Raw genomic sequence first — 23787 nt, forward strand, 5'->3', positions numbered from 1 at the left:
CGGGAGCCGGGGCTGCGGCGGAAACGTGCAGAGTCGCGATAGCGCCGCGTGTCTGGGAGGGGAACCGGGTAGGTGCAGGCAGGGCTTCTTGTGGGCAGGACTTGTGACGCCCGGTCTGTTCCCTGCTGGTTTTCTGGGAACTGCCCCACCTGCTAACGTGGTGTCTGTTGCTTTCAGAGCTTCTGGGGATCTGCAGATTCTCCTTTGCCTGCCTCTAGCCTTCCTGAGAGACTCAAAGCCAGAGCCTTGGGGAAAGAAGTGGGCTGCTGTACTTCCCACTCCTACCAATTTCCCAGGGAGAAAACAAACAAAGAAACAAACACAATTTTTTTCTGAAGAAAGAACAAAAAATTAACTATCTAGCAAGCGGCTATGCATGTTGTAAAATATAGGCCTGGATTCTGTTCTGTAGCAATGTCCATATACCAATCATCTTGAACATCAAGTTAGAGGACTTGGGGGAGTCTGGTCTGGCTCATGTGTCTAACATGTGCTTAACATATAGGAAGCTCCCATCCCAGCAACCCCATCCCTAAAACTATGGTAAAGCCGGGCGGTGGTGGCGCACGCCTTTAATCCCAGCACTTGGGAGGCAGAGGCAGGCTGATCCCTGTGAGTTCGAGGCCAGCCTGGACTACAAGAGCTAGTTCCAGGACAGGAACCAAAAGCTACGGAGAAACCCTGTCTCGAAAAATCAAAAAAAAAAAAAAAAAAAAAAGAAAGAAAGGAAAACCTAAAACTATGGTAAAGCAGGAAAGCTGAGCACTTTACATCACGGGACGTTTTGGGGGCGTAAGTTCTGGAACTCTGAACCCTTAGTTCAATTCAGCTTTAGCCAGCCGCTCTTGAGCAGTGGAGGGGAAGGAGGTGGCAGCCGCCCTGCAGCTGCTGCTGGCTGACCAGCCACTAGACTAAATTGGGCCTCCATCCAGCCAGGGTTGCAAAACAGGTTCTGTGCTAGTTTGAGAAAGACTCTGGCAGCCAGAGCCCCACCCAGCAGCTCTTCCCAGGGGTGGGGCCTCACCTACATGCCTCAGCATAAAAGGCTACAGGCCTAACTCTGTCTGGGTCCTGGGCTTTGCAACAGCCTGGTGTAGCTACAAAGGATGGGTGGCCATACTGGGAATAAATAGTCCCTGTCCCCCTAACTTCCTTTGTCTTCAAGTGGAGTGTTGGAGGTGGTGGTGGCCTGTGGGTCAGGGGCTTTTGTGTAGACAGATGTGTAAGGAGGACCAGACCCGGCCTGTCCGGTGCCTGAACAAGGGTCTTTGTCTGTTTTCCCTTTTCTCGGTTTGCCTTGGGGCTTGGACTGCAGGGCAGCTCCACTTGGCCCCTCAGCATGTCTGTTTTTACAGGGCACAAATTACACACTCAAATGCCGCATGCATGGAGTCTAGCCAGAAGGTGGGACAAGGGAGAGTGACAGTATACCTGAGGAGACTGCTGTTCCTGCTGCCTTCCCGGCAGCTTCCCCCTGGTTCCTGGCCCCCGTGTGACCTGAGGCAGGGGCACACTGGTGCTGATCTCCAAGGATCCTGTGGCTCATGGCTCTCATCCCTTTTTCCTCCTCAGGCTCCAGGATCTGGTGCAGCAACGTGATTGGGGGCGTGTAGCCGAGCCCAAGAACGCTCCAGAAGAGGAAGGACCTGCGGACGGTACTTGGCTCCTGTGTTTTCCTCTGCCCCTCTTCTGCCCTCACTGGCTACCGGCCTGGGACTGTGGCCAGTCTTCCAGCAGGACCTTCTCCCGAGGGATGGGCAGCTGCTGAAGGACGTCTCTGCCAGGGCTTAGTTGGCCACACCATGAACCTCCAGGCCCAGCCCAAGGCTCAGAATAAGCGCAAGCGTTGCCCTTTTGGGGATCAGGACCCAGCTTCCAAGGAACAGCCACCACCCCTGAAGGCTCCACCACAGTCCCTCAGAGCGAAGGAGGAACAACAGTACGAGACCCACGAAGGCCCAGCAGGGGTTGCCTCCACCACCCAGCCTGTGGAGCTGCCTCCTTCCAACAACCTGGCTCTGCTGAACTCTGTGGTCTATGGATCTGAGCGAACCACAGCGGCCATGTTGTCCCAGCAAGCTCAAGTAGGCTCAGTGAAGTGGCCCAACTCTGTGATGGCCCCGGGGCGGGGCCTGGAGCGCGCAGGAGGTGGAGGCATTAGTGACAGTGGCTGGCAGCAACAACCTGGCCAGCCTCCACCCCACGCCGCATGGAACCACCTGTCCCTCTACAGTGGGCCCAAAGGGAGCCCTCATCCAGGCGTAGGAGTCTCCCCCTACTATAACCACCCCGAGGCACTGAAGGGGAACAAACCTGGGGGTCCACAGCTGGATCACTATGGAAATGCAGTGCAGCCCATGGTGCCCCAGAAGATGCAGCTGGACGTGGGGAGGCCCCAGGCACCCTTGAACTCTTTCCATGCAGCCAAGAAACCCCCAAACCAGACACTGCCCTTGCAACCCTTCCAGCTGGCATTTGGCCACCAGATGAACCGCCAGGTCTTCCGACAGGGCCCGCAGCCCTCTAACCCCACCACCTCCTTCCCGCCTCAGAAGCAGCAGCAGCAGCAGCAGCCAGCAGCCCTGCCCCAGATGCAGCTGTTTGAGAACTATTACTCCATGCATCAGCCTCCTTCCCAGCAACCCCAGGACTTTGGCCTAGCACCGGGTGGGCCACTGGGACAGACCCACCTGGCTCACCACAGCATGGCCCCCTACCCCTTTCCTCACAATCCAGATATGAACCCCGAACTACGCAAGGCCCTCCTGCAGGACTCCGCCCCACAGCCTGTGCTACCTCAGCCCCAGATGGCCTTCCCACGGCGCTCCCGCCGTCTCTCCAAGGAGGGGATTCTGCCTTCCAACTCCCTCGACGGAGGAGCTGGCACCCAACCTGGGCAGGAGCCCACAGGCAATCTGTTTCTACATCACTGGCCTCTTCAGCAGCCACCACCGGCCTCCCTGGGGCAGCCCCATTCTGAAGCCCTGGGATTCTCATTAGAACTAAGGGAGTCTCAGCTGCTGGCCGATGGGGAGAGACTGGCACCCAACGGTCGGGAGCGGGAGGCTCCTGCCGTGGGTAATGAGGAGGTCGTGAGGGCGGGGGGCCTAGGAGACTGCGGACAGATGCTGCGAGGTGGGGTGATCCACAGCACAAGACGGAGGCGCAGGGCGTCCCAGGAGGCTAATTTGCTGACACTGGCCCAGAAGGCAGTGGAGCTGGCCTCACTGCAGGTGAGAATGAGGGCTGCACCTGGCATCCCATCAGGCAGGGCTGGGGTGGAGTGGGAAATAAACGATGCTAGACTTATTGGACAGTTTTCTCAGCTATTTAAAGGAAGTGAAAGTTCCGCATCCCAAAAACCTCTGCAGGAGGCACCCGAACAACCTGCAGGGATGCTGAGCATTCTACACAGGGAGGTTGGTGGACAGGAAAGTCCTTGTTGGCTTCTTCATGTGAAATGAGGATTGGGAGTAGGGGGTGCCAAGAGCCAGTATTCTAAGTTTCAAGGGTGTGCAGATGGTTACAGAGATGGTGCATGTCAAAGTCATTAAATGGGACCTAAAGTAGGTTTGCTTGGTTGGCTGTAAATCACGCTGCAGTAAAGGTCATTTTTTTAAAGGGAGGAAAACCAAACAGAATTTGAGCACTTGTGTTAACTTGGGGTTTCAGTTTTATTTTCTACTTGCTCAAAGTAACTTCTCATCAAACACAACAGCAAGGGTAGATCTCCTGTCCCAGGTTCCTGTAAAGAAGCTGAGCCAGTTAGAAACTTGCAGGATGGTGTAGTCTGCATAGACACCTCGTATTTGACCAGTATTTACTCTTTTCTTCCTTAGAAGTTGCAGCTAATGTTGTCTTTAGGTCCAGGTAGACACATAGGAGGCTGCAGAGTTTTAGGGCCTTCCCTCCAGTCAGGTAGCCATGAGAAAAGAGCTTCAGAGACCTCCCTTTAGCTTGCCACAGCAAGGCCCTTTCTTGTGTGTCGCGCCCTGTACGCTGGATGCTAAGCAGCTGAAGCTGTTTGTGGGCTGAAGTGACCCCTTGGAATCACCTGCTTCAGGCCAGGGTGGCACAGCCAGGCAGAAGGGGGGCGTGGAGAGTATCCGAAAAGTCGAGGAAGAGGGGTGGTCCAGAAATGCCAGGTTGTCAAAGACCAGGGAGTGGGTGGTAGTGTTGCTGAAATGAATGGGCATGGGAGTCCTAGATCAACAAATGGGGTCTCATCTTCTGAACCTCACTGCCTCCCACTAATCTAACCTTCCTCTTCTCCAGGATGCCAACGGCTCAGAGGAGAAGCGGAAAAGTGTGCTGGCCTCCACTGCCAAGTGTGGGGTGGAGTTTTCTGAGCCTGCCTTAGCTGCCAAGCGAGCTCGAGAGGAGAGTGGAATGGTGCCCCTCGTCATCCCGGTGTCGGTCCCTGTGCGGACGGTGGGTCCAGCTGAGGTGGCCCAAGTGGGAAGTGGTGATGAGGACGGGAAGGGTCTTGAACAGTACCCCCCTGAGCACAAGCCATCGGTCATCGTTACCCGCAGGCGGTCCACCCGAGTTCCCGGGACGGATGCTCCAGCTCAGGTATCCTCCCCAGTGCCAGGAGCTTCTAGCTACAAAGACTCCAAGGGAAGCAGTAGATGCTTCGAGTATCCAGGGAGATACTATTTTTCTTTCTTTATGTCTGTTTATCACATGCATGCAATATCCAGGAGAACTGCAGTTGTGGACAGTAGGAGCCACCGTGTGGGTACCTGGAGTGGAATGCTGGTCCTCTGGAAGAGCATCCAAGGGCTCTTAACCACGAATCCATCTTTCCAGTTGTCAGGGAGATACTATTTTTCTTTTCCAAATCAAACTGTACTAAGGAACACAGAGGGCATGAGACCGTTTCATACCTGAAATTGTGGTCACTGCAGAGAATCTAGGATGTGAATCTTTTTGTTGTTGGCTCCTCGAGAAGGCCCTGAGCTAGCTCCTGAGGTGCAGAGTGTTTGCTTGTTCTGTTCCGTTCTGAGCTGAGCACCTTGGAACCTCCCACTAAGACTGCAGTCATCTTTTGTCTTTTCTGTCCCTGTGCGTTCTGATAGGCTGTTCTGAGTGTGTACATGTTCAGACCTGGATGAGAGTGTGAGAAGTTTCTCTTCATCTTTCTCATCGTTTGGTGTTTAGCATGTCTTTGATGAGTGTTGGCAGCACGTATCTTTCTATCCTTCCGCTTTCATCTTCTCTGTGTCCTTCAGAAATATTTTCAAGTCATATACAATCGTGGTTTGCCATTTTCTAGCCTAACAACCTTTGTCTTTTAATAAGAACATCAATACAACTTCTATTCTTCTGTTCACTTACTAATAAAAATTGTGTGCATGGTCTGCAATATGATGCTTTATATGTGTGTGTGTGTGTATGTAGTCAATGTGTATGTATGTAGTCAATATGTGTGTGTATGTATGTAGTAGTAGACCTGCTAAACCAAGCTAATTAGCATAATTATTAACTAACGTCTTTATTTTTTTGTGGTGGGAGCATGTAGGATCTGGTCTCTTAGCAGTGTTTCTGAGAGAAATACAGTGAGTGTGAAAGCCGTTGAGGTACAATAGGCCTCTGAAACTGTTCCTTTAATCCTCTTCCCAGGCCTCACTCCTGCTCTAGCCCTTGACAGCAGCCATTCTACTGTCTGCATGGAGCTCTACTTTTCTAGACTCCACTGATAGAATCTCTACTTAATGTAATTACTGATATTCCGTGGTTGAACTCTATCACCCGCTGTTAACGCTGTTTATATCATCCTGTCTTTGCCGTGAACCGGCCCCCCCCACCCCCATGCTTTAAATTGACTGGGGTTGTCCCTCCTATCTCCCCTTTGTTAACTATGTATAATTATTTCTCTTTCAGTGGTTACTTTAGTAGGGCTTCTTATTTGGATTTCTGCATAGTGACCCAGCCACGGCTTAGACAAAGCAAAGGCTGTGCAATGCAGGCTAGCTCAGGAGCTCTTTGACCCAGCTACTCCTGATACTTCTGCTGCTGCCTCTTCTTCCCCATTTGTTGTTTATATGTGAACGGGTGTTTTGCCTGTATGTATGTCTATGTAATGTGAGGTGTATGGGCCTGATGCCCGTGGAAGCCAGAAGACAATGTCAGGTTCCCTTGGGACTGGAGTTACAGTTAATTGTGAGCCACCATGAGGGAGCTGGGAATTGAAGCTGGGTCCTCTGGAAGAGCAGCCAGTGCTCTTTCTTAACTGCTGAGCCATTTCTCCAGACCCTTAGCACTGACTATCTTGAAAATGGATAACTACCTGAGCGCTTGTGTGTTAGAGTGTGTACATGTGCACACGTGTGCGAATGTGCATGCTTGCCTGTGTGCACCTATGATGGCCAGAGGGATGTCTTTCCCAGTTACTTTTCACCGTAGTTTCTGAGATGGGGTCTCTTACTGAACCGGGACCTTGATGCTTCAGGTAAACTGACTGCTAGCAGGCCCCAGTGATCCTCCTGTCTCCCCCTTCCACGTCTGGGGATTACAGATGTTTGTCACTACATCTGGCTTTTTTATGTGGGTTCTGGGGATCCAAACTCAGGTCCTCATGTTTGCGTGTCAAGCACTTTCCTTGCTGAACCATCTCCCCAGCCCTCCTGTATTTATTTTTTCTATGAAATCTTTTTTCCTTCAGTATTGCTCAGTTTACATCTCCCCACCTTGGATGTTATCCTTTTTGACCCCACACCCACCCCAGATCTTGGGTCTTTAATTTTTTGTCAAGCTGTTTGTTCTGACATCTTCAGGAATGTCTTTTCTACTCAGTTCAGATTTCCTGTCTGTTTGGTTGGAGAGCTAGCCTGCATGCCTGCATGCCTGTTCTCCATAATAGGAACAAGAGGCAGGGCCTTCAGGATTATTGTGAGGTAATTAATTCAAGCTTATCAGCTCTCTAAGGTCTTGTTCTGTGGTTGGGGGAAAGTTCGTGTTAGAGTCTGGAAGTTGAGGCCTGGCAGCTTGTGTCGAGAGTGGGTAAGAAGGAGCAACTACTAGTCAGTACCTCCGCTTCATATGTGAAGCAACAGGTCCAGAAAAGTCCAGAGACTGTATTAATCCGACCAAACACCCAAGGCAGGCTCACAGAATGAACAGCTTTAGTTTGGCTTGTTGATCCAGAGCCGCAAAGTCCAGGGGCCTTTTCTGGTGATAATCATCTTGCAGGCAGAGTTTCGAGATAATTGCAGAGCCCCACAGAGAAAAAGATAGGGAACACATGTGTCTGTCTGTGGTCTCTGACTGCGTTCTTCTGAGGCCACCCAGGAGTCAACAGCGGTGGCTCCGCTGTCATGACCGTATCTAAACCTAATCAGTCACCTCCCTGCCTCTACATACCATCTGGAATTCAGTTTCCACCTGCTTAATACTGTTGACATCAGGCTTTGAGGATTAAATTCCCATATGAGTGTGTTCTTGGGGTGCCAATTACTCTCAACCTTAGTGCTGGTGACTTGGTACAGCCTAGTGGTAGGGCACTTGCCTAACATGTGCAGGCCCCAGGGTCCTTGCCCATCTTCAGTTTGTGTTAGAGGCTGGACGTTGAGGCCTGGCAGCTTGTCTTGAGAGTGGGTAGGAAGGAGCCTGGGCACTGACCTAAGGTCATACAACCAGGTAATGGCAGAGCTGACCCTGGATTGCATCTTCTGGGTTCCTGCCTGTGAGGGTTTCCGTTACACCAGCGGGCTCCAAGATTACCGTGAGATACTGCAGGATAGTCAGCCCAAGGCTGTCTGCTTTCTGGGGTCTCATTTTGTGTTTATCTTTTGTTTATATTTCTTTTGTATGTTTCATTGTAATATTGACATTTCCAAAATCATGCATAAAAACAGAGAGGGGTCCAGTGAAAGAATGCTTAATCGTGACCCTGTTTTCAGTTGCATCAAAATACAGCCAATCTTATTTCAGCAATACTTTCATGACCCTGAAATTATATTGAGGCACATTTAACACATTGTATCATCTTACCCACAAATATTTTTAGGTTATATCTGAATTCATACATTCAGTCTGTTTTCCTTCCTTCCCTCCTTCCCCCCTTCCCTGTCACCCTCCTTCCTTTTTAAAATAGTCTCAGTAGCATTATCACATCTTAAAAGTCAGAAATAATCGTAACAATTTAAGTCTCTTCCCTACAAATAGTTGGACTGGTTTTGTATGGGATTGCCTAGCACCTTGGGGAGGCATTTAGCTCCTGCTCTAATCAGTTTTCTGCTGCTATAATAAACACACAGATCAAAAGCAACTTGAGGAGGAAAGAGTTTGTTTCATCTTAGAGTTTACAGTCCAATGTGAAGGGAAGTCAGGACAGAACTCAAGGCCGGAGCCTGGAGGCTGGAGCCTGTGCAGAGATCATGGAGGGGCTGCTTACTGGCTTACTCCCTCTGACTTGCTCAGCCTGCTTTCTTAAAGAACCCAGGACCATCCCATAGTGATATTTTATTTATATTTTAATAAATAAAGCTTGCCTGATGATCAGAAGGGCAAAGCTAAGCCGCTAGAGGTCAGGCAGTGGTGGCACACATCTTTAATCCCAGGATTTGGGAGACAGTGGCAGGTAGATCTCTGTGAGTTCAAAGTCAACCTGGGCTACCCAAGATCAATGCAGAAACAAATCCAAGTGCTGGTAGCTCACATTTTAATCGCAGTCCTAGGGAGTCATACACCCTTAATCCCAGCACTAAAGGGAATATAAAATGGGAGGAGAGAAAGGCTCTGACTGCCTAGTCTGCAATCACTCAACTTTGGTAGAGGTAAGACTTCTCTAGTGGCTTGGCTGCTTTTCTGGTTTTCAGGTTGAACCCCAATATCTGACTCTGGGTTTTTATTGTTGTTGCTACACTGCCCGGCCAGGGGTGGATTGCCCACAGTAGCCTGGGCCCTTCCACATCAATTAGCAGATGCCCAATCCGTGGAGGCAGTTCCTCAGCTGAGAATCTCTCTTTCTAGATATGTTTGGTTTGCTTCAAGTTGACAGCGAGCATAGGTCAACTGTGGTTTTTTTCTTTTCTTTTTTTTCCTGTGTAGTTAGACTGTTCCCCTAAAGGCGGAAGAATGAATGCTCTCAGTTCATCCTAATTAGCAGAAGGGAAACGAGGGCACACAGGACAGAGTAAAGGTCATGCCAGGGCCTCAGAAGCAGAGAGCCCCCTTGGCTGGATCCTTGAAGCAGTGGGAGGGCCTGTTCTCTCTCAGACAACATGTCTGGCTTGGTTTACTGTGTGCCCAGAGATAGCTTAGGAGCTGTTTACCCACAACAGCTGTTTGTTTCCCCTTTGAGAGGGTTAGGCTATTTCTTGATGGCCCTGCTTTTTATTCTGTATAGAAGCCCATAAAGCATATTTTATTTGTATTTTAATAAATAAAGCTTGCCTGACGATCAAAGAGTAAAATGGCCTCGGTGGCCAGCCTTACAGTCCAGGCAGTGGTGACACACACCTTTAATCCCAGTGGCCATGCTAGTTTGTCATAGAAACCAGGAGGTGGTGGTGCACGCCTTTAATCCCAGCACTAGAGAAGAATATAAGACAGGAGGAGACAGCTCTCAGGCACAGTCTCATTCTGAGATTCCTGGAGGCAGGATTGCTGTTTCAGACTGAGGTCGAGGTAAGAGCCAGTAGCTGGCTGTTTTGCTTTTCTGACCTTCAGGTTGAGCCCTGATATCTGTCTCTGGTTTTTTTTTTATTAACCATGCTACAGGTGTACCACATAGGCGAAGTGTGAGCTAGGAAGGCCAGCCCCTGACAACATGGGTGGGCTATCCTCTGACAGTAGCAGACCTAATCCAAGTTAACGTTCTGCAGGAAAAGACTCCTGTTGCATCCTGTGGGTTCCTTCCCAGCTCGGGTTCTGGCACACGGTGCAGGCTTCTATCCCATGCAGAGCCTGGCCCTTCGTTAGAACAGGAATGCTACTCCAGCTGCAGAGGATCAATTTCCACAGATTAGCTCACAGTACTCTACAGGCTGAGCCATCCTTGTTCTGCTGCCCTCTCCAGGCTGAGGGTCTGAATGTCAGATTAGAGGGAGAAATCCTGTGGGTGGGAGGTGGCGCTCAGTGTAGGGTGCTTGGCTCGCACACGTGGGACCCTGGATTTGGTCTCCGTTACCACAAAGGCAAGCAGGCTTGTTCATTTCCACATGCTAACTTATTGGATCTTCACTGCTGCCAGGTCTGGTAGTGTCTCCTCCTTTTCCTCATTCACAGTGGGTTGGCATAATGGCTCAGCGGCTAAGAGCGCTTGCTGCTCTTCCTCAGACAGGAGATGGGTTTCTGGCACTACTGGGGCAACTCGTAACCACCTGTACTTCCAGCTCCGGGGGCTCCTACTCCCTCATGAACTCCTTGGGTACCCACACACATATGGCAGACACTCACACAGACGTATGTGTACACATAAGTAAAAACAAATTCAGTCTTTTATATATGTATAAAAGAGGGAAGATGCGCACGGGCAATCCGCCATTGTAAATAGCCAGCAAGGGTGATAGATCCTGTCCGAGCAGTGTAGTGAGCATCCGGGCCCTTCCTAACTGGACTCTTTCCCTAGTGCATACATCGCAGCATTGATGGGAGCTATGGCCCGGGACCCAGATTTAGAAATGAGAATAATTTTTAGGGTTTGACAGGATTCCTCCCCGTTTCTCAGATGTGAAACAGGTGGCTCCCAAGACCTACACCGCTCTGGCCGGAATCTGCCGGGAGGAGACACTAGGCTGGGCTTTTTTTTGGGCCTTCTCCTCTTTCAGGCCGTCTGGGTGGGTACAGCGGGCAGATAATTTCAGAGATGACAGCGGCAGACTCCAGTCAAGACTACAGGTTTCTGGGGACACACAGAAGGCTGAGCTTCTGTTTCCGTGTCTAGGCTGAAGACCCGAACGCCAAGTTGGAGGGGGAGCCTTCCATGAGGAAACCGAAGCAGCGGCCGCGGCCGGAGCCCCTCATCATCCCCACCAAGGCGGGCACTTTCATTGCGCCTCCTGTCTACTCCAACATCACCCCCTACCAGAGCCACCTGCGTTCTCCTGTCCGCCTAGCTGACCACCCCTCTGAGCGCAGCTTTGAGCTGCCCCCCTACACACCGCCCCCCATTCTCAGCCCTGTTCGGGAAGGGTCCGGCCTCTACTTCAATGCCATCATATCGACCAACAGCATCCCAGCCCCTCCTATCACGCCAAAGAGTGCCCATCGTACCCTGCTCCGTTCTAGTAAGTGACCTGGTGGCTGTGCTGGTGGAAAGGCGTCTCTGGGTGGTTGTGCGGCTGGAGGCTGGAAGAAGGAACTCTCCTGTCTCCTCCAGAGCGGGCGGGTGGTGTGAGGCATGGTTCTGCTGTTTACTGTCACATGCCTTGGGCGCGTCTAACTGCCCAAACACTCAGTTTTTTCATTCAGCAGGGATTCGATTGGTCATGCTTGGCTGATGGTGGAGTTACTGTGATATTCATCTATTGGATCCACAAACAGCAGTTTCCTCTGGGTTAGCCTAATAGCTACCTCCCTGGGTTGTGGTAGAGATCACATAGGTTAGCATTGTTTTTATTAGGTGACTGACCTGGTCTCCTGGGCCTGTTTGAGCGGTCATTTTGGTCAAGAGCAGGCTTCACAAACAGCGAGGCCTAAAACTGACCATTTCACATTTCACGGAGAGAAGGGGTTCTTTTCCCTTGGAAAATGGAATCACCTGATCACCCACGGTGGAGTCTCACAGATGCAGTCTTCACCCAGTTAACCTCCACCCCAGAGCTCACCATGGTGTGGCTCTCTGGTGCCTCCTGCTGTCTGTGGGTGGAAATTGCCCTATGCTGACAGACATAGGCTTTGCTTCCCGGGGAAGTTTCTCTCCCTGGCTCAGTTTGTGCTGGAAGTCACAGAAAAGAGCCAAGGAAGTGTCTGTCTGCCCACCACGTCGGGTGTAAGACCTTGAACTTGGATCCTTTGCTGCAGTCTCCAGAAGCCGTTATCCAGTCTAAGGAAAGTACAGGGCAGGATCATTAGGGAATTGACAAGAAAGCTTGAGAGACAGAAAAGCTGTGGTTCCTAGCAGGGTGGGCCCTGCACCCTGTGTGAATGGGGCTGACCTCAGGCTCTAGCCTGCTTAGATAAGGAAAGAATTTGGGAAGTGGCTAAGATGGAGAGAGGGAGGGACGGGCAGGGTGCTGCAAGCGTGGAATGGGGCTGAGCAGAGGGAACAAGCACTGGGAGGTTAGTAGACCCCAGAGTCTGGGCTGTGGGAGGTTCAGACACATGGGGAACCGCTTGAGAGCTGAGGGTTTCAGGTTTTGTCTCACGCTGCAGAGGTTTTGTGTGTTGTTTTGTTTTGAGCGAGTGAGTGCCTTGATCTAGTCCTACTTTAAGATGAACTTGAACGAGAGTGAGGCAGAAAAATCCGGAGAGGGAATGAGAAGACAATTATAAAAGGGGACCCTCCCTTCCACATCATCCCTGCTGTGCCTCCAGCCTCAACCTCTTTGTAAACTGAAGCCTGTGGGGAATGGGGGCTTCTAGGAGCAGGAGCTGGGCTTGGTGGTCATGCTGACAGTGTAACGAATGTTCATGCAGTACCAGGCTCTTATTTAATTCAGAATTCTCATGACCCCCCTCCCCAGGAGACAAAGAAATAACCCATTTTTGCAGATGGGAAAACTGAGTTGCCCGCATAGTTAATAAAGGCCACGAGTTGCACCGTCATCAGGTTGCAGAGCAGGGACAGAGGATGCCTGGGTTCCAAGTGTTCTTAGTGAGTCACCATGGTGACTCTTATGCATGCAGGACAGCCGCCTAGGATGGGAGTGTTTTCCTGAAGGGACGAAGGGACCATTTACCAATATGTTCTTTGCCCATAGATAGTTCTGAAGTCACCCCGCCCGTCCTCTCTGTGATGGGGGAGGCCACCCCCGTGAGCATCGAACCGTAAGTGCAGCCCTGCCCCAGGCCCGTGTGTGTGGGTGGCCAGGTGGGCCTAGTGTGTGGCAGGTTAGCGTTGGGAGCAGGAGGAGGGTCCCATGGGGCCTGCACAGAGACAGTCTCCTTGGGCTTCTGTATTCAGCCCTGGGCTCTGTGCTGTCTTCTGCCAGCTTTTGTGTGGAAGTTGCAGGGAGAGGAAAGGTAAGGAGCAGGTTGGCTCGAATTTGCCACTAGGGAGAGCTAAGTCGGGGCAGGTGTCCAAGAGACTCTCTGTCTGTCAGATGTGGAGTTGCTTGTCCACTCTTCAGCCTCTGGGTCTTGCCCTTCTGATCACACCAGATGCCAGATTCCCTGCACCCAGCCAAGGCCTTGTTGCATTCAGCACCTGCCAGCTACAGTTTCTTTCACATCCTAAGGACAGAGTCAGGTTCCCTGACCTCAGAAGGTGAGCCCTCACTCCTTGCCTCTCTGCCCCTGCAGACGGATCAACGTTGGTACCCGGTTCCAAGCAGAAATCCCCATGATGAGAGACCGCGCCCTGGCAGCTGCAGACCCCCATAAGGCTGACTTGGTGTGGCAGCCATGGGAGCATCTTGAGAACAGCTGGGAGAAGCAGAGACAAGGTAAGGAGAGGTCTCCAGTGACTGGGCATGGCAGACTGGTGGGCAGATGGGCAGGCTGGGTCCCACAAGGCCCAGCACTGAACGTGATTTCCTGCTGCCCTCCCGATGCTCTGGCGAATCCAGTGGATGACCTGCTGACGGCTGCCTGTTCGAGCATTTTCCCTGGTGCTGGCACCAATCAGGAACTGGCCCTGCACTATCTGCATGAGTCTCGGGGAGACATCCTGGTAAGTAAGCCATGTTAATTTGGGGGGGGGGGTCCCTTAGGAAAACAGGTACTAATCCCTCCCTGTCTGCTGCCAGGACCAGGCCTAGTGGTGTAAAATTTCATTGATTTATAATTGCTCTTCTGCGTATGTTCTGATGGGGGGTATTTTCTCTTTCTCCTCACAATCACGATTGCCCGCCCACCTTGCCTTGGCTTCCTGAGCACTCAGGTGACTTGGCATGGTGATCTGAGGTAGCTGCAAGGGTCTTATCAAGGTAGAGGGTATTGGAGTTTGGCCTAAGGGAACTTTAATTGCAAACCCTAACTGGGTGTGCAAGATTCTGCTGTTGAATCCAGTCCCGGCTTCTGGGTCAGTAGCTCCGCCTCCCCGCATTGTCACCAGGGGCATTCTCCGTCCATACTGCTTGCTTTCTGGTTGAGCATTCCTGCAGTGGTCTCGTGGCTGGATTCCTCAGCAACCCCACTTCCCCCATATGCCCTGTCTCACAGCAGTTAAGGCAAGAGTGCATACGTGCTTGCTCTCTCCAGAGCTTGCAGAGGTCCTTTGCTTGTTACCCAGGCCCGGGATACTTCATCCTTCACTGCGACTTGTTGCTAGCTTCCTGACAGCCCTTTCTTCCCCTCCAGGAAACACTGAATAAGCTGCTACTGAAGAAGCCAGTGCGGCCCCACAATCATCCGCTGGCAACTTATCACTACACAGGTGGGCCTGACTGGGGTGGTCGTGTGGACCAGAACCTTAGGGGTCTCCTGCAGAGGTGGGGCCCTGCTCAGTGCTTAGTCACAGCCCTGAACGGGAGTGGGGACAGAGAGAGCCATCCAAAAGTCAGAGCAAGGAAACTAATATGAAGGTCAAGTGGGGGCTCTCCATGACTTCATAGGGAAAGCATCAGATGGGTAGGTTGGAATCCAAGCCAAAAAAACTCCCAAGTCATAGGTAGAAAGGCCAGCAGCTAGGGAGTGCAATCAGCTGATTCCAGGTACCTGCAACATGGACCTCGGAGTGCTTGTCTTATTCTAGATGCTGTCCTGTAAGAGGACATTGATACAATCGTGTAATCCCAGTAACTACTGTTGTTCAGTCTCTTTTAGACCCACAGCTCCAGGCAGAGCCCCAAAAGGTCATTCTGCCGTATAGCATCTAGTCTTTCTTGAACCTGGAAAGACAGGTTCTAGCGTTCATTCCCGTTTGACAAGCAAGGGGAATGAGGCTTCAGGAAGCTGGTAATGAGTGGCCAAAACAGAGGTGGATGGCCTCCCACCTTCAGTGGGTCAGAGATGCTCACGGTACAGATGCTCGTGTTCCTCCCCGACTCACAACCTGGTACCCTCTTTGCTTTTCAGGCTCTGACCAGTGGAAGATGGCTGAGAGGAAGCTGTTCAACAAGGGCATTGCCATCTATAAGAAAGACTTCTTCCTGGTGCAGAAGCTGGTGAGCAGGGGCAAGCCGAGGGTCCTGTGGTCGCTCGCCCAGTGCCCAGGTGGCAGGGTGCTTGCCTCGTGTCCCTGAGTTCGGCCCCATCGCTGCCATCAGGTAGCTTCAGAAACAGCTTGGTCAACCACAGCTGGCACAGAGAATCTTCTGCTGACCTCTGAGCTCTCCGGACAGGACTTTAAGGATAGATGTGGCCGAACCCGGGGGACAAGCAGGGACGTGTCGGAGAAAATGGGTGGGAATGTATCGCTCGCCCCAAACCCAGTGGTCAGATAGATCTTTGAAAATGGGAGGGCAGATGTCAAGAGTCCAAGAGGACCATGGAGGTGATCTCATGGTTCTGACATCATACTGTTTGCCCTTCACACGTGATTGGCCTTAGGATGCGTGGCCCTTTGTTGGCAGTTGGTAGCAAGGCTAGGAGAGCCTCCCTGAATCTTCCCCGACGTGACATTGCTCTTCTTTACTTGGCTTCGCTCCGGGAGAGGAGTAAAACCATTCCTCGGGTTGATGAGGGAAGTTTGCACTGCTGTATTTCATCCAGCTTTGTATGTGGAGGGATACCCAGAGACTCTTTACTTTAGCTTGGAAGCGACCAAATGGAGAAGAGCAGTTCCACAAAGCACCCATTAAGAACGCCTTGTTGATGTTGACCAGATTTACTGTTTGTCCCTTTATCTTCTCTTTCTCTGTCTGCATCTAAACCCGTGAAGGACACACACCTGCCTCTTCATCCTCCCTCTGCCTCAGCTAATCATTGAAAGTTAGCTACAGCTGGGCCTGGAGGGTAATCGGCCTGTAATTGCAGCTGTCTGGGAGGGTGTGGCAGGAGGGTCATAAATTCAGAGTTCAAGGCCAGCCTAGTTACCTTAGTGAGACTCAGAATTCAAAAAAAAAAAAAAAAAAAACAAACAACAACAACAACAACAAAAAAACCCGGGAGGAATGAGAGTACTATTTAATTGTAGACCATTTGCCTAGCCTGTTCAAGGTGCTGTGTTCAATCCCCAGTACAGGGGCAGGGCGATTATTTTTAAATAAAACTGCCCTAAGCAATGGCAGTCAGTTTAAACTGGATATTAAGAGGCCCACGGAGATGAGCTAGTGGCTCCCGCATATTCACAAGTGAAAAAGCAGGGGTCAGGGTGGTGAGCCCCATCTCACCCGGGAGAGGAGCCATGCGAACTTCTGAGAAGTTTATGAGGGATAAGGAAGCTCAATCATTCAATCATACTGCAGGGTGCCGATTGTGACCCAGCTGACCTGAGCCCCTACTGACCCTGCTTGGCCCAGTGTGGCCTCTCATGGTACAGCCCTTTAGTGTCTAGTCCACAGTCAAATCGCCCCAGAAATTCTGCTATGATCCTTCAGGTGTTACTCATTGAAACGGTGCAGAAGCCGCCATTGATTGCGCTGGTCAGGACTTTGTTGAGGAGCAGGCATTGAGAAGTGGGGTTTTGGGTTTAGTTTTTTTGCCTAAGGCTAAAGGGAAGATGCAGAGATGAGAACAGTGAGCCATAGCGGCTCCCTCTGACCTCAGTTTTGGCTTTGCTTCAGATCCAGACCAAGACTGTGGCTCAGTGTGTGGAGTTCTACTACACCTACAAGAAACAGGTGAAAATTGGCCGCAACGGGACGCTCACCTTTGGCGATGTGGACACGAGCGATGAGAAGTCGGCCCAGGAGGAAGTTGAAGTGGACATTAAGGTGAGTCCTTTGCGGCCTCTGCCTGCTTCATGCTTGGTAGCACTTGGGGCCAGGACCTAGCCGGAAGCTCGAGGCCAGGCTCCTGGAGTTTATAGAGGGTAGACAGAGGAAAAGAGGGTCCTTGACAGCCCCTAGGGGCTGGTAGCCCAGGCCCTGGCTCTTTGCGGTCTCCCTCATCCACGGCTGGGATCGGTAGATGGTGCCGATGCAGAACACTGGAGAGTCAGCAGCTCCAGCTTCACCGCCCTGCCTCCTCAGATGCGCCGCTCCCCAGCTCTCACCCTTGCTCTGCCATTATGGTTTCTGCTCTGTCCGTGCCTTAGCACGCACCACTGTTACTATTTCTGTCATGTCCCATACTACTTTTGTTAATTTTTTTTAAGTCAACTCATTTTTTTTTCTCAAAAGGGAAGCCTTGTATTACAATCATAAATAGGTAACCAGTATTGTTTCCTGTCAATAGGAGTTACTGGGAAAAATAAGTACGTATGAAAGCCACTGTTACTGAATGCCAGCTACATGCTGTAATTGCCTGCTAGGGCTCTGAGACACAGGGCCGATTTCTCTTGTAAACAGATCGCCAGGTCTAGGGAAGCAGAAGGGACACAATAACACCAACCCCGACCTCGTCCTTGAAAGATGCTGTGATCTCATTCCTTGCCATGTATCCCCTCGATATTGTCTCTAAGTCACAAGTCCATACTTGGCAGCATGCTACTTTGAGATCAAGCTGTAGTTTGGTCCCCGTATTGCGAATGGGAAGTAGAGATACAGAAAATGTCATAGATAGTTAAACAGGAGCTCAGAGCTGCTGTCTGGCACACCCTGAGGTCACTCTGCCCAAAGGGTGCCCAGAAGATTCTGGGCATCTATCCAGAAGGCCAGGTGGTTTGTGGGTCTTGGCATGCTCCCTCCCTAGCCCTGGCTCTGTCTCATCCTGAGGGTGCCCAGGGTCAAGACTACCTTGTTTCCAGGCCAACTGGCCATGGGAGGGCTGTGACTTAGGACAGGGCCCAGACAGGGCTGCAGGACCAGCAGGTGCTTCAGAGCCTTGACTGGGTTCAGAGTCCACGCTCTGGATTGACTGGGCTCATTTTCGTCTCCTATAGACATCTCAGAAGTTCCCAAGGGTGCCTCCTTCCAGCAGAGAGCCCCCAAGTGAAGAGAGACTGGAGCCCAAGAGGGACGTGAAAGAGCCCAAAGAGGAGGGGGAGGAGGAGGTGCCAGAACCCCAGGAGAAGGGAGAGCAGGAAGAGGGCCGAGAGCGCAGCCGCCGGGCCGCTGCTGTCAAAGCCACACAGACACTACAGGCCAATGAGGCGGTAAGTGACCCTCACCTTCACTCTCCCAGCAGGGCCAGGAAGGTGGAGCTAGGCCTGGGGATGTGGGTGGGGGTACAGAGCAAGACCCTAGTGGTTCTTGTGGTTATAGTTCAGGAAATGGACCAAGTACTTCGTGCACTTAACTTATTTGGGTCTCAACCGTGTGTGGTATGGGCTATTATGAACCTCATTTTATAGATAAGGAAACTGAGGTTGAAGGTGATGCAGCTTGTCTGCAATATACGTGTATATACATATATATTACACACACACACACACACATTTCTGTGTCTCATATTCAGAGGAAAAAGCCTTTTGAGAAACCAATAGATGTATGCACGTGGGGGAAGCACTCATAAGCTGTAGGTCAGTCACGGCTATCCTGGAGCATGTGCTTGACAAGAATGTCTGAGATAGAGCTGGGCCTATGACACCGCCAATAATGGCCCTTTATGTTCTCTGCTGAGTGTTAGATGTCCATTATCTCGCTAATTTCTTACAACAACTGGGCGGAGTGCTGACTTCCACTCAGCAGATGGGGGTTGGGTCCAGAGATACTGTTTCACTTGCCTGAAGGCACATCCCAGGTCTTTGTACTGAGTGGAGGGCTCTGTGCCCTTCCCAGGCTAAGCAAGGCATCTCCCTGTGGCCCCATCAGGAGGGCTGGAATGTGTTAATGCCCGCAGAGCACCTGTTTGCTAAACACAGCTGCTTGCTCTCCCTCCGCTCGGCTGCTCTTCTGTCGGGGCTGTGCAGTGTCCGTGCTGTCTTTGTGAACACTTTGAGGGGGTGACTCAGGCCATGTGGGGTTCCTGGCCTGAGGCCAAAGCAGTAACCTCCTTGGGGTGCGCAGCATTAGGACCTTCTTTCTCTTCTGGTTTTCCCTACCGACATTTCCTCAGCAAGTGGCCATCACATGTGTCCCTTTCATTGCACTAGGAACTTTCTGGAGACTGGGCTCCCCCGAGGACCTGTCTCCCTACCACCTGGCACATCCATGATTGGACGAAATACCAGAAATCACGAGCGCAGAGCCAGAAGTCTTCAGGCCTATAGCTGCCAAGGTGTGGCTGGAATAACTGTGCCAGCCACTTTGTGATAGAACTAGAGCCAGCCCAAGCTGCAGCTTGTAGAAATAAGAGTGGCAGGGCTGCTTCCCGCCACCCGGCTAGCTTTACCCGAAATAATTACACGGAAACTGTATTCTTTTAAACACTGCCTGGCCCAGTAGTTCCAGCTTCTTATTGGCTAGCTCTTACATATTGATCTAACCCATTTCTAATAATCTGTGTAGCCCACGAGGTGGCTTACCAGGGAAGATCTTAACCTGCGGCTGTGTCTGGTGGGAGAATCATGGCGACTGCCTTGAATCTGCTTCTTTCTCTCAGCATTTTGTTTTGTTTACTCCGCCTATCTAAATTCTACCCTATCAGAGGACCAAGCAGTTTCTTTATTACTTAACCAATGAAACAACAGATAAAAAGATGTCACTCCCACATCAGCAGCTGCCTCCTGGAGGCAGCCAGGGGGCCCTGTCACGGGAAGGGGGATACTAGGTGACCATTTGGCAGGAATGTATGAGTGTCTAGGACCCCCTGGCCATTGAGGTGCCAGAATTCTGAGTCCACACTCGCCTCTAAAACACACCCTCTTTGTTGACTGCCCACAGGCCAATGATGTCCTCATCCTCCGGAGCCACGAACCCAATGCCCCGGGACCTGCAGGTGCTCAGACCTCAGAGAAGCCGAGGGAGGGGCCAGGGAAGTCAAGAAGGGCACTACCTTTCACAGAGAAGAAGAAGAAAGCTGAGGCGTTTAATAAAACCCAAAACCAGGAGAACACTTTTCCTTGTAAAAAATGCGGCAGGTAGGATGTCCCAGCCTTGTCTCCACGGGGACCTGGACACCATGTGAGGTATAGGTGCTGCTGGGATTGGGGCACCGTGGGTCTGGCTTTTGATTGGCTCAGTGGGTTTCCAGGGTAATGACATCACGGGGCAGGCCTGGTTTGAAGGGAGGGGAGCACCATTACTAGTGAGAGGGGGGAAGGTAGGGGCTAGGTGGGCAGGTTAAAGTTTGAGGGAATATTGAGTGAAGGGTGCCACACCCCACCGTGGTGTGGCTCGCTCTCACCTGAGCCCCTCCTGCCCACTGCAGGGTGTTTTTCAAGGTGAAGAGCCGCAGCGCTCACATGAAGAGTCATGCAGAGCAGGAGAAGAAGGCCGCAGCTCTGAGGCTGAAGGAGAAGGAGGCTGCAGCTGCCGCCGCTGCGCACCAGCAGACACTGAGGGAAGAGAGCGGCGAGGGAGAGAAGGGCTGAGATTCTGCTGGACCCTCTCACGGCCTCCCCCTGCACCCGGGAACCCCTAGAGGGAGCCAGGAGAGAGGGTCACGTGGACTTTGCTCTGCAAAACAAATCCGATAATGAAAAATAAACAGGCTCTTTTATGTACAGAGGCCGAGGACAGTGTTAAGGGCTGCAGGATCCAGTTATGAGGATCTGGTCTGTCCAGTGTTCTGCTTCCCTGGAGCCTTGAGAGGTCAGGCCCCTGGGAGGGGGAAGGGCTCCGCAGCTGCCTCTCAGATCTGCCAGCCTCTTAGCATCTCTGCCTTTGTCATCCCAGGGCCCTAGCAAGCCGATGGCAAGCCAAGCACAAGCTCCCCCCAGGGCAGGTTATCCTCTTGGACCTGGAAGGCTGTGCAAACCTTGCTCGAAGCCCCAAACAAAGGGACTCCTTAGAGAATGGTGGCCTTATCACAACTGCGTCCAGGCCAGAGCTGCTCCAGTGACCTGGCTTCAGGTCACCACCTCCCTAGGAGTATCTCGGAGGGCAGTTTCAACCTCTTTGCTGCTTGTTAACAGCCCATCTGGGGCTGGGAAAGTTTTCTCACACAGTGTTCGTGTCCCCGCTGTCATCCTGCTACAGGGAAGGCCAGAGGAAGCAGAGTCAGGCTCAAGGGGTCTTGTGACAAGTCTGGTGACTCTTCCTGCTGCCTACCGTTTTATTCTTTTGGGTCCTGGGAGCTGCTGAGGGAGCCTCAAGCAGGTCCTGGGCAGGCCTGGCCTGCTCCTGGGTGCCAGCTCCCTTCTTGCTTGTCCCTGCTCTCAGTAGCTGCCACCTGACCCCACTGCACCCCACTCAATGTTGATATTCATAGCCCCCCCCCCATCCTGCATGCTGGAGATTTCTGGATCCTTCCCTGGGAGGGGATGTCTCTTAACTAGGTAAGACAGGAGCCTTCATTCCTTGACCTGTGTCATTTGGGAACTATTTATTTATTCTTAATATTTAATTTTTAACATCCTCAGGGACCAGGGGCCTCTTGCTTTCCAGAGGTTCAAGTGCATTTATCCCAAAATAAGGCATCCCCACCCCCACCCCCAATTCCAAGGCTCTTGGTCCCTTAGCTTGTTGCTCTTGCCAGTAGGAATGGTAGTGGTACAGAATGGGCTGGGAAGGTGGGGCGTGTCATCAGTCACAGGAAGGGAGCAGATCTCTGGCTTGCCCTTTCCGTACTTTCAAAATGCCTGAGGGAGCTGGCAGGAGGCCAGAATTCTAGTTTTGTTTATCAGCCTGGATTCTGGCTTGAAGAAACCATATTTGGCATGAAATTACTGAAGGGCTGGAATGTTCTGGAGGCCCCTTCGCTTGCCAGTTCCATAGGGGGCCTAAGTTATTTTTCTGATTATTACTCGACTTTGGTTGTGCAGAAGGAAGTCTAAGTGAACTTGAGTCTGAGGAAAGAGCTGAGAAGGGGTCCTCCACAGTTCTGTAGGAAGTAGCCTCAGCCCTGCTGGAAATCGGAAATAGACGTGTTTTTAAGCTATGCACTATTGGGTGGGTGTTTTTGTTTTGTTTTGTTTTTTGGCCGTTTTTATATTCATTTATACGTTAGTATGGTTCTATGAGAGCTGCCTATGGAAGTAACACAAATGTCCCCCTAGATACCTGGATGGTTACCTAAACCTCCAGCTTCCCTGTTAGCATCTTTCTTTCATAGGTTCCTACAGTCTCAAAAGTCTTGAGATTATGAAAACCTGGTACCCTCTAGAAGCAAGAGGGCAACACATTTAGGCTTTCCTCTAAATCACTTGTATAATGAGTGCCTTCACAGCTTAGCCCCAAAGTGCTACTTATGGTTCCCAAGGTTTTTTTCTATTTAAACCATATTTGGCTCAGGCCCCTTGGACATGTGATATCAGACATCTTCAGCCACATGAGACCAACCAGTCCTGGAAAATCTTAATAAAAAGTAATTCTACTTTTCTAAGTTCACAGAGACCAGACTAGATGAATATAGCCAGAAGAAAAAAATCAAGATGCTACCTTTTGGTGGCAATCTCGTGAGACACTTTAAGGAGAGCCCATGCTCCAGGATGCAGTGTGCAACCTGCACTGTTTCGAGGGCAGATGCCCTGTGGCAAGAAGCTACAGAGGCTGGCGCAGGCTCATCCTTACTGGTGCTTTTACAGATGAACACACTGGGCTTGGTTTTTGTTGTTCTTCCTTCCTATTCGGAGCTTTTTGCTTTAAGAATAAGTAACGACTTCAGCTTGCCATTAGCCTGCCTAGACCATCTCTTACCTTACCTGTCTGTCAGCTCCACCTGCATTCGGCGAAGGGCATGAAACTGACATAGTGCCTGCGATCTGGATCGTTTCTGGGGTCTCTTTGCCCATCCGAGGGAACAGTGCTGTTAACTACTGTCCTCCACGCCTTCAGCCCCCCCCCCCAAGCTAAGGTACCTACCCTCTTGCCCCCACCTCCGACCCTGGTCCTGTGCTGCTCGTGTCTAAAGGGATTGCCTTTATTTAACTGCCTCAGTGACCTGACCTCTTTCTTCTCACGTGCCAGTTGTTAAAGATGAAGGAGGAATACAACACGTTCAAGCCTCAGCTGTTTAAATGTTTTTATTGGGCCTCTCTTTTCTGGTTTATTTATTACTAGCCTGGCAAAGCCTGACTCCTTAGGTTTTACGGGAAGTATGCATATTTTTATAAAACAGTTGTTTCTAACCCACATTTGGCTGTGTTTTGTTGCCTCAAAAAAAAAAAATTGCAGCTGTTGGAACTTTTCCTCATTTGTCTCTTAAGTCAAAGGCCTTGTTGGAGAGGACAGAGCCCAGGACAGCCTTGATAGACTGTAATTACTGTACAAATATTTTAATAGCATATAATAAGTATATTCCTTTTATTTTGAAACAAAATGATCAGACACTGCCTTTCGTGTGTTTGTTGCCTGTGGCACTCTTTTTAAAAAAGACTGTTACATATTAAATAGTGTACATATATATAAATATTACCTCTTTTGCTGTACAGTTGTGATAGACCAGACTGAAAATTTTATTTTTTGTGTGCTTTTTATAAAAAAATTAATACACTAAAGAGAATCTTGCTGATGTGATTGTAATGTACCTATGTAACTTATTTACTTTTGAATGTTCTGTATCTTAAGACCTTTTATTAAATAAGGTTTTAAAAAATTCATTGTTGAATGCTATATTCTTATGGGGTGTTTTCACCAGTTGGGATTGACAAGG

General features: G+C 50.8%; 1 protein-coding gene across 5 annotated transcripts in view; it reads left to right on the plus strand.

Annotated features, from left to right (window-relative positions):
• Nucleotides 1-22770, plus strand: part of Mideas (mitotic deacetylase associated SANT domain protein) — a 67648-nt gene extending 44878 nt beyond the window's left edge. For 3 of the 5 annotated variants that reach the window (XM_041658113.1, XM_041658112.1, XM_041658114.1), the window contains exons 2-13: nucleotides 1573-3233; nucleotides 4276-4575; nucleotides 10892-11234; nucleotides 12870-12936; nucleotides 13411-13553; nucleotides 13677-13780; nucleotides 14410-14485; nucleotides 15127-15215; nucleotides 16776-16925; nucleotides 18035-18247; nucleotides 19917-20113; nucleotides 20404-22770. In XM_041658113.1, the coding sequence (XP_041514047.1) occupies nucleotides 1803-3233; nucleotides 4276-4575; nucleotides 10892-11234; nucleotides 12870-12936; nucleotides 13411-13553; nucleotides 13677-13780; nucleotides 14410-14485; nucleotides 15127-15215; nucleotides 16776-16925; nucleotides 18035-18247; nucleotides 19917-20113; nucleotides 20404-20566 (3276 nt within the window). In that variant the 5' untranslated portion in view covers nucleotides 1573-1802 and the 3' untranslated portion in view covers nucleotides 20567-22770. The remainder of the gene's footprint in view (nucleotides 1-1572; nucleotides 3234-4275; nucleotides 4576-10891; nucleotides 11235-12869; nucleotides 12937-13410; nucleotides 13554-13676; nucleotides 13781-14409; nucleotides 14486-15126; nucleotides 15216-16775; nucleotides 16926-18034; nucleotides 18248-19916; nucleotides 20114-20403) is intronic. The other 2 variants (XM_041658115.1, XM_041658116.1) reach the window with 2 other exon arrangements.
• Nucleotides 22771-23787: the final 1017 nt, after the last annotated feature.

The sequence above is a fragment of the Microtus oregoni genome, unplaced genomic scaffold (assembly GCF_018167655.1).
Source record: "Microtus oregoni isolate MIOR12 unplaced genomic scaffold, Mior012 000009F_ref0000495, whole genome shotgun sequence".
Taxonomy (NCBI): domain Eukaryota; kingdom Metazoa; phylum Chordata; class Mammalia; order Rodentia; family Cricetidae; genus Microtus; species Microtus oregoni.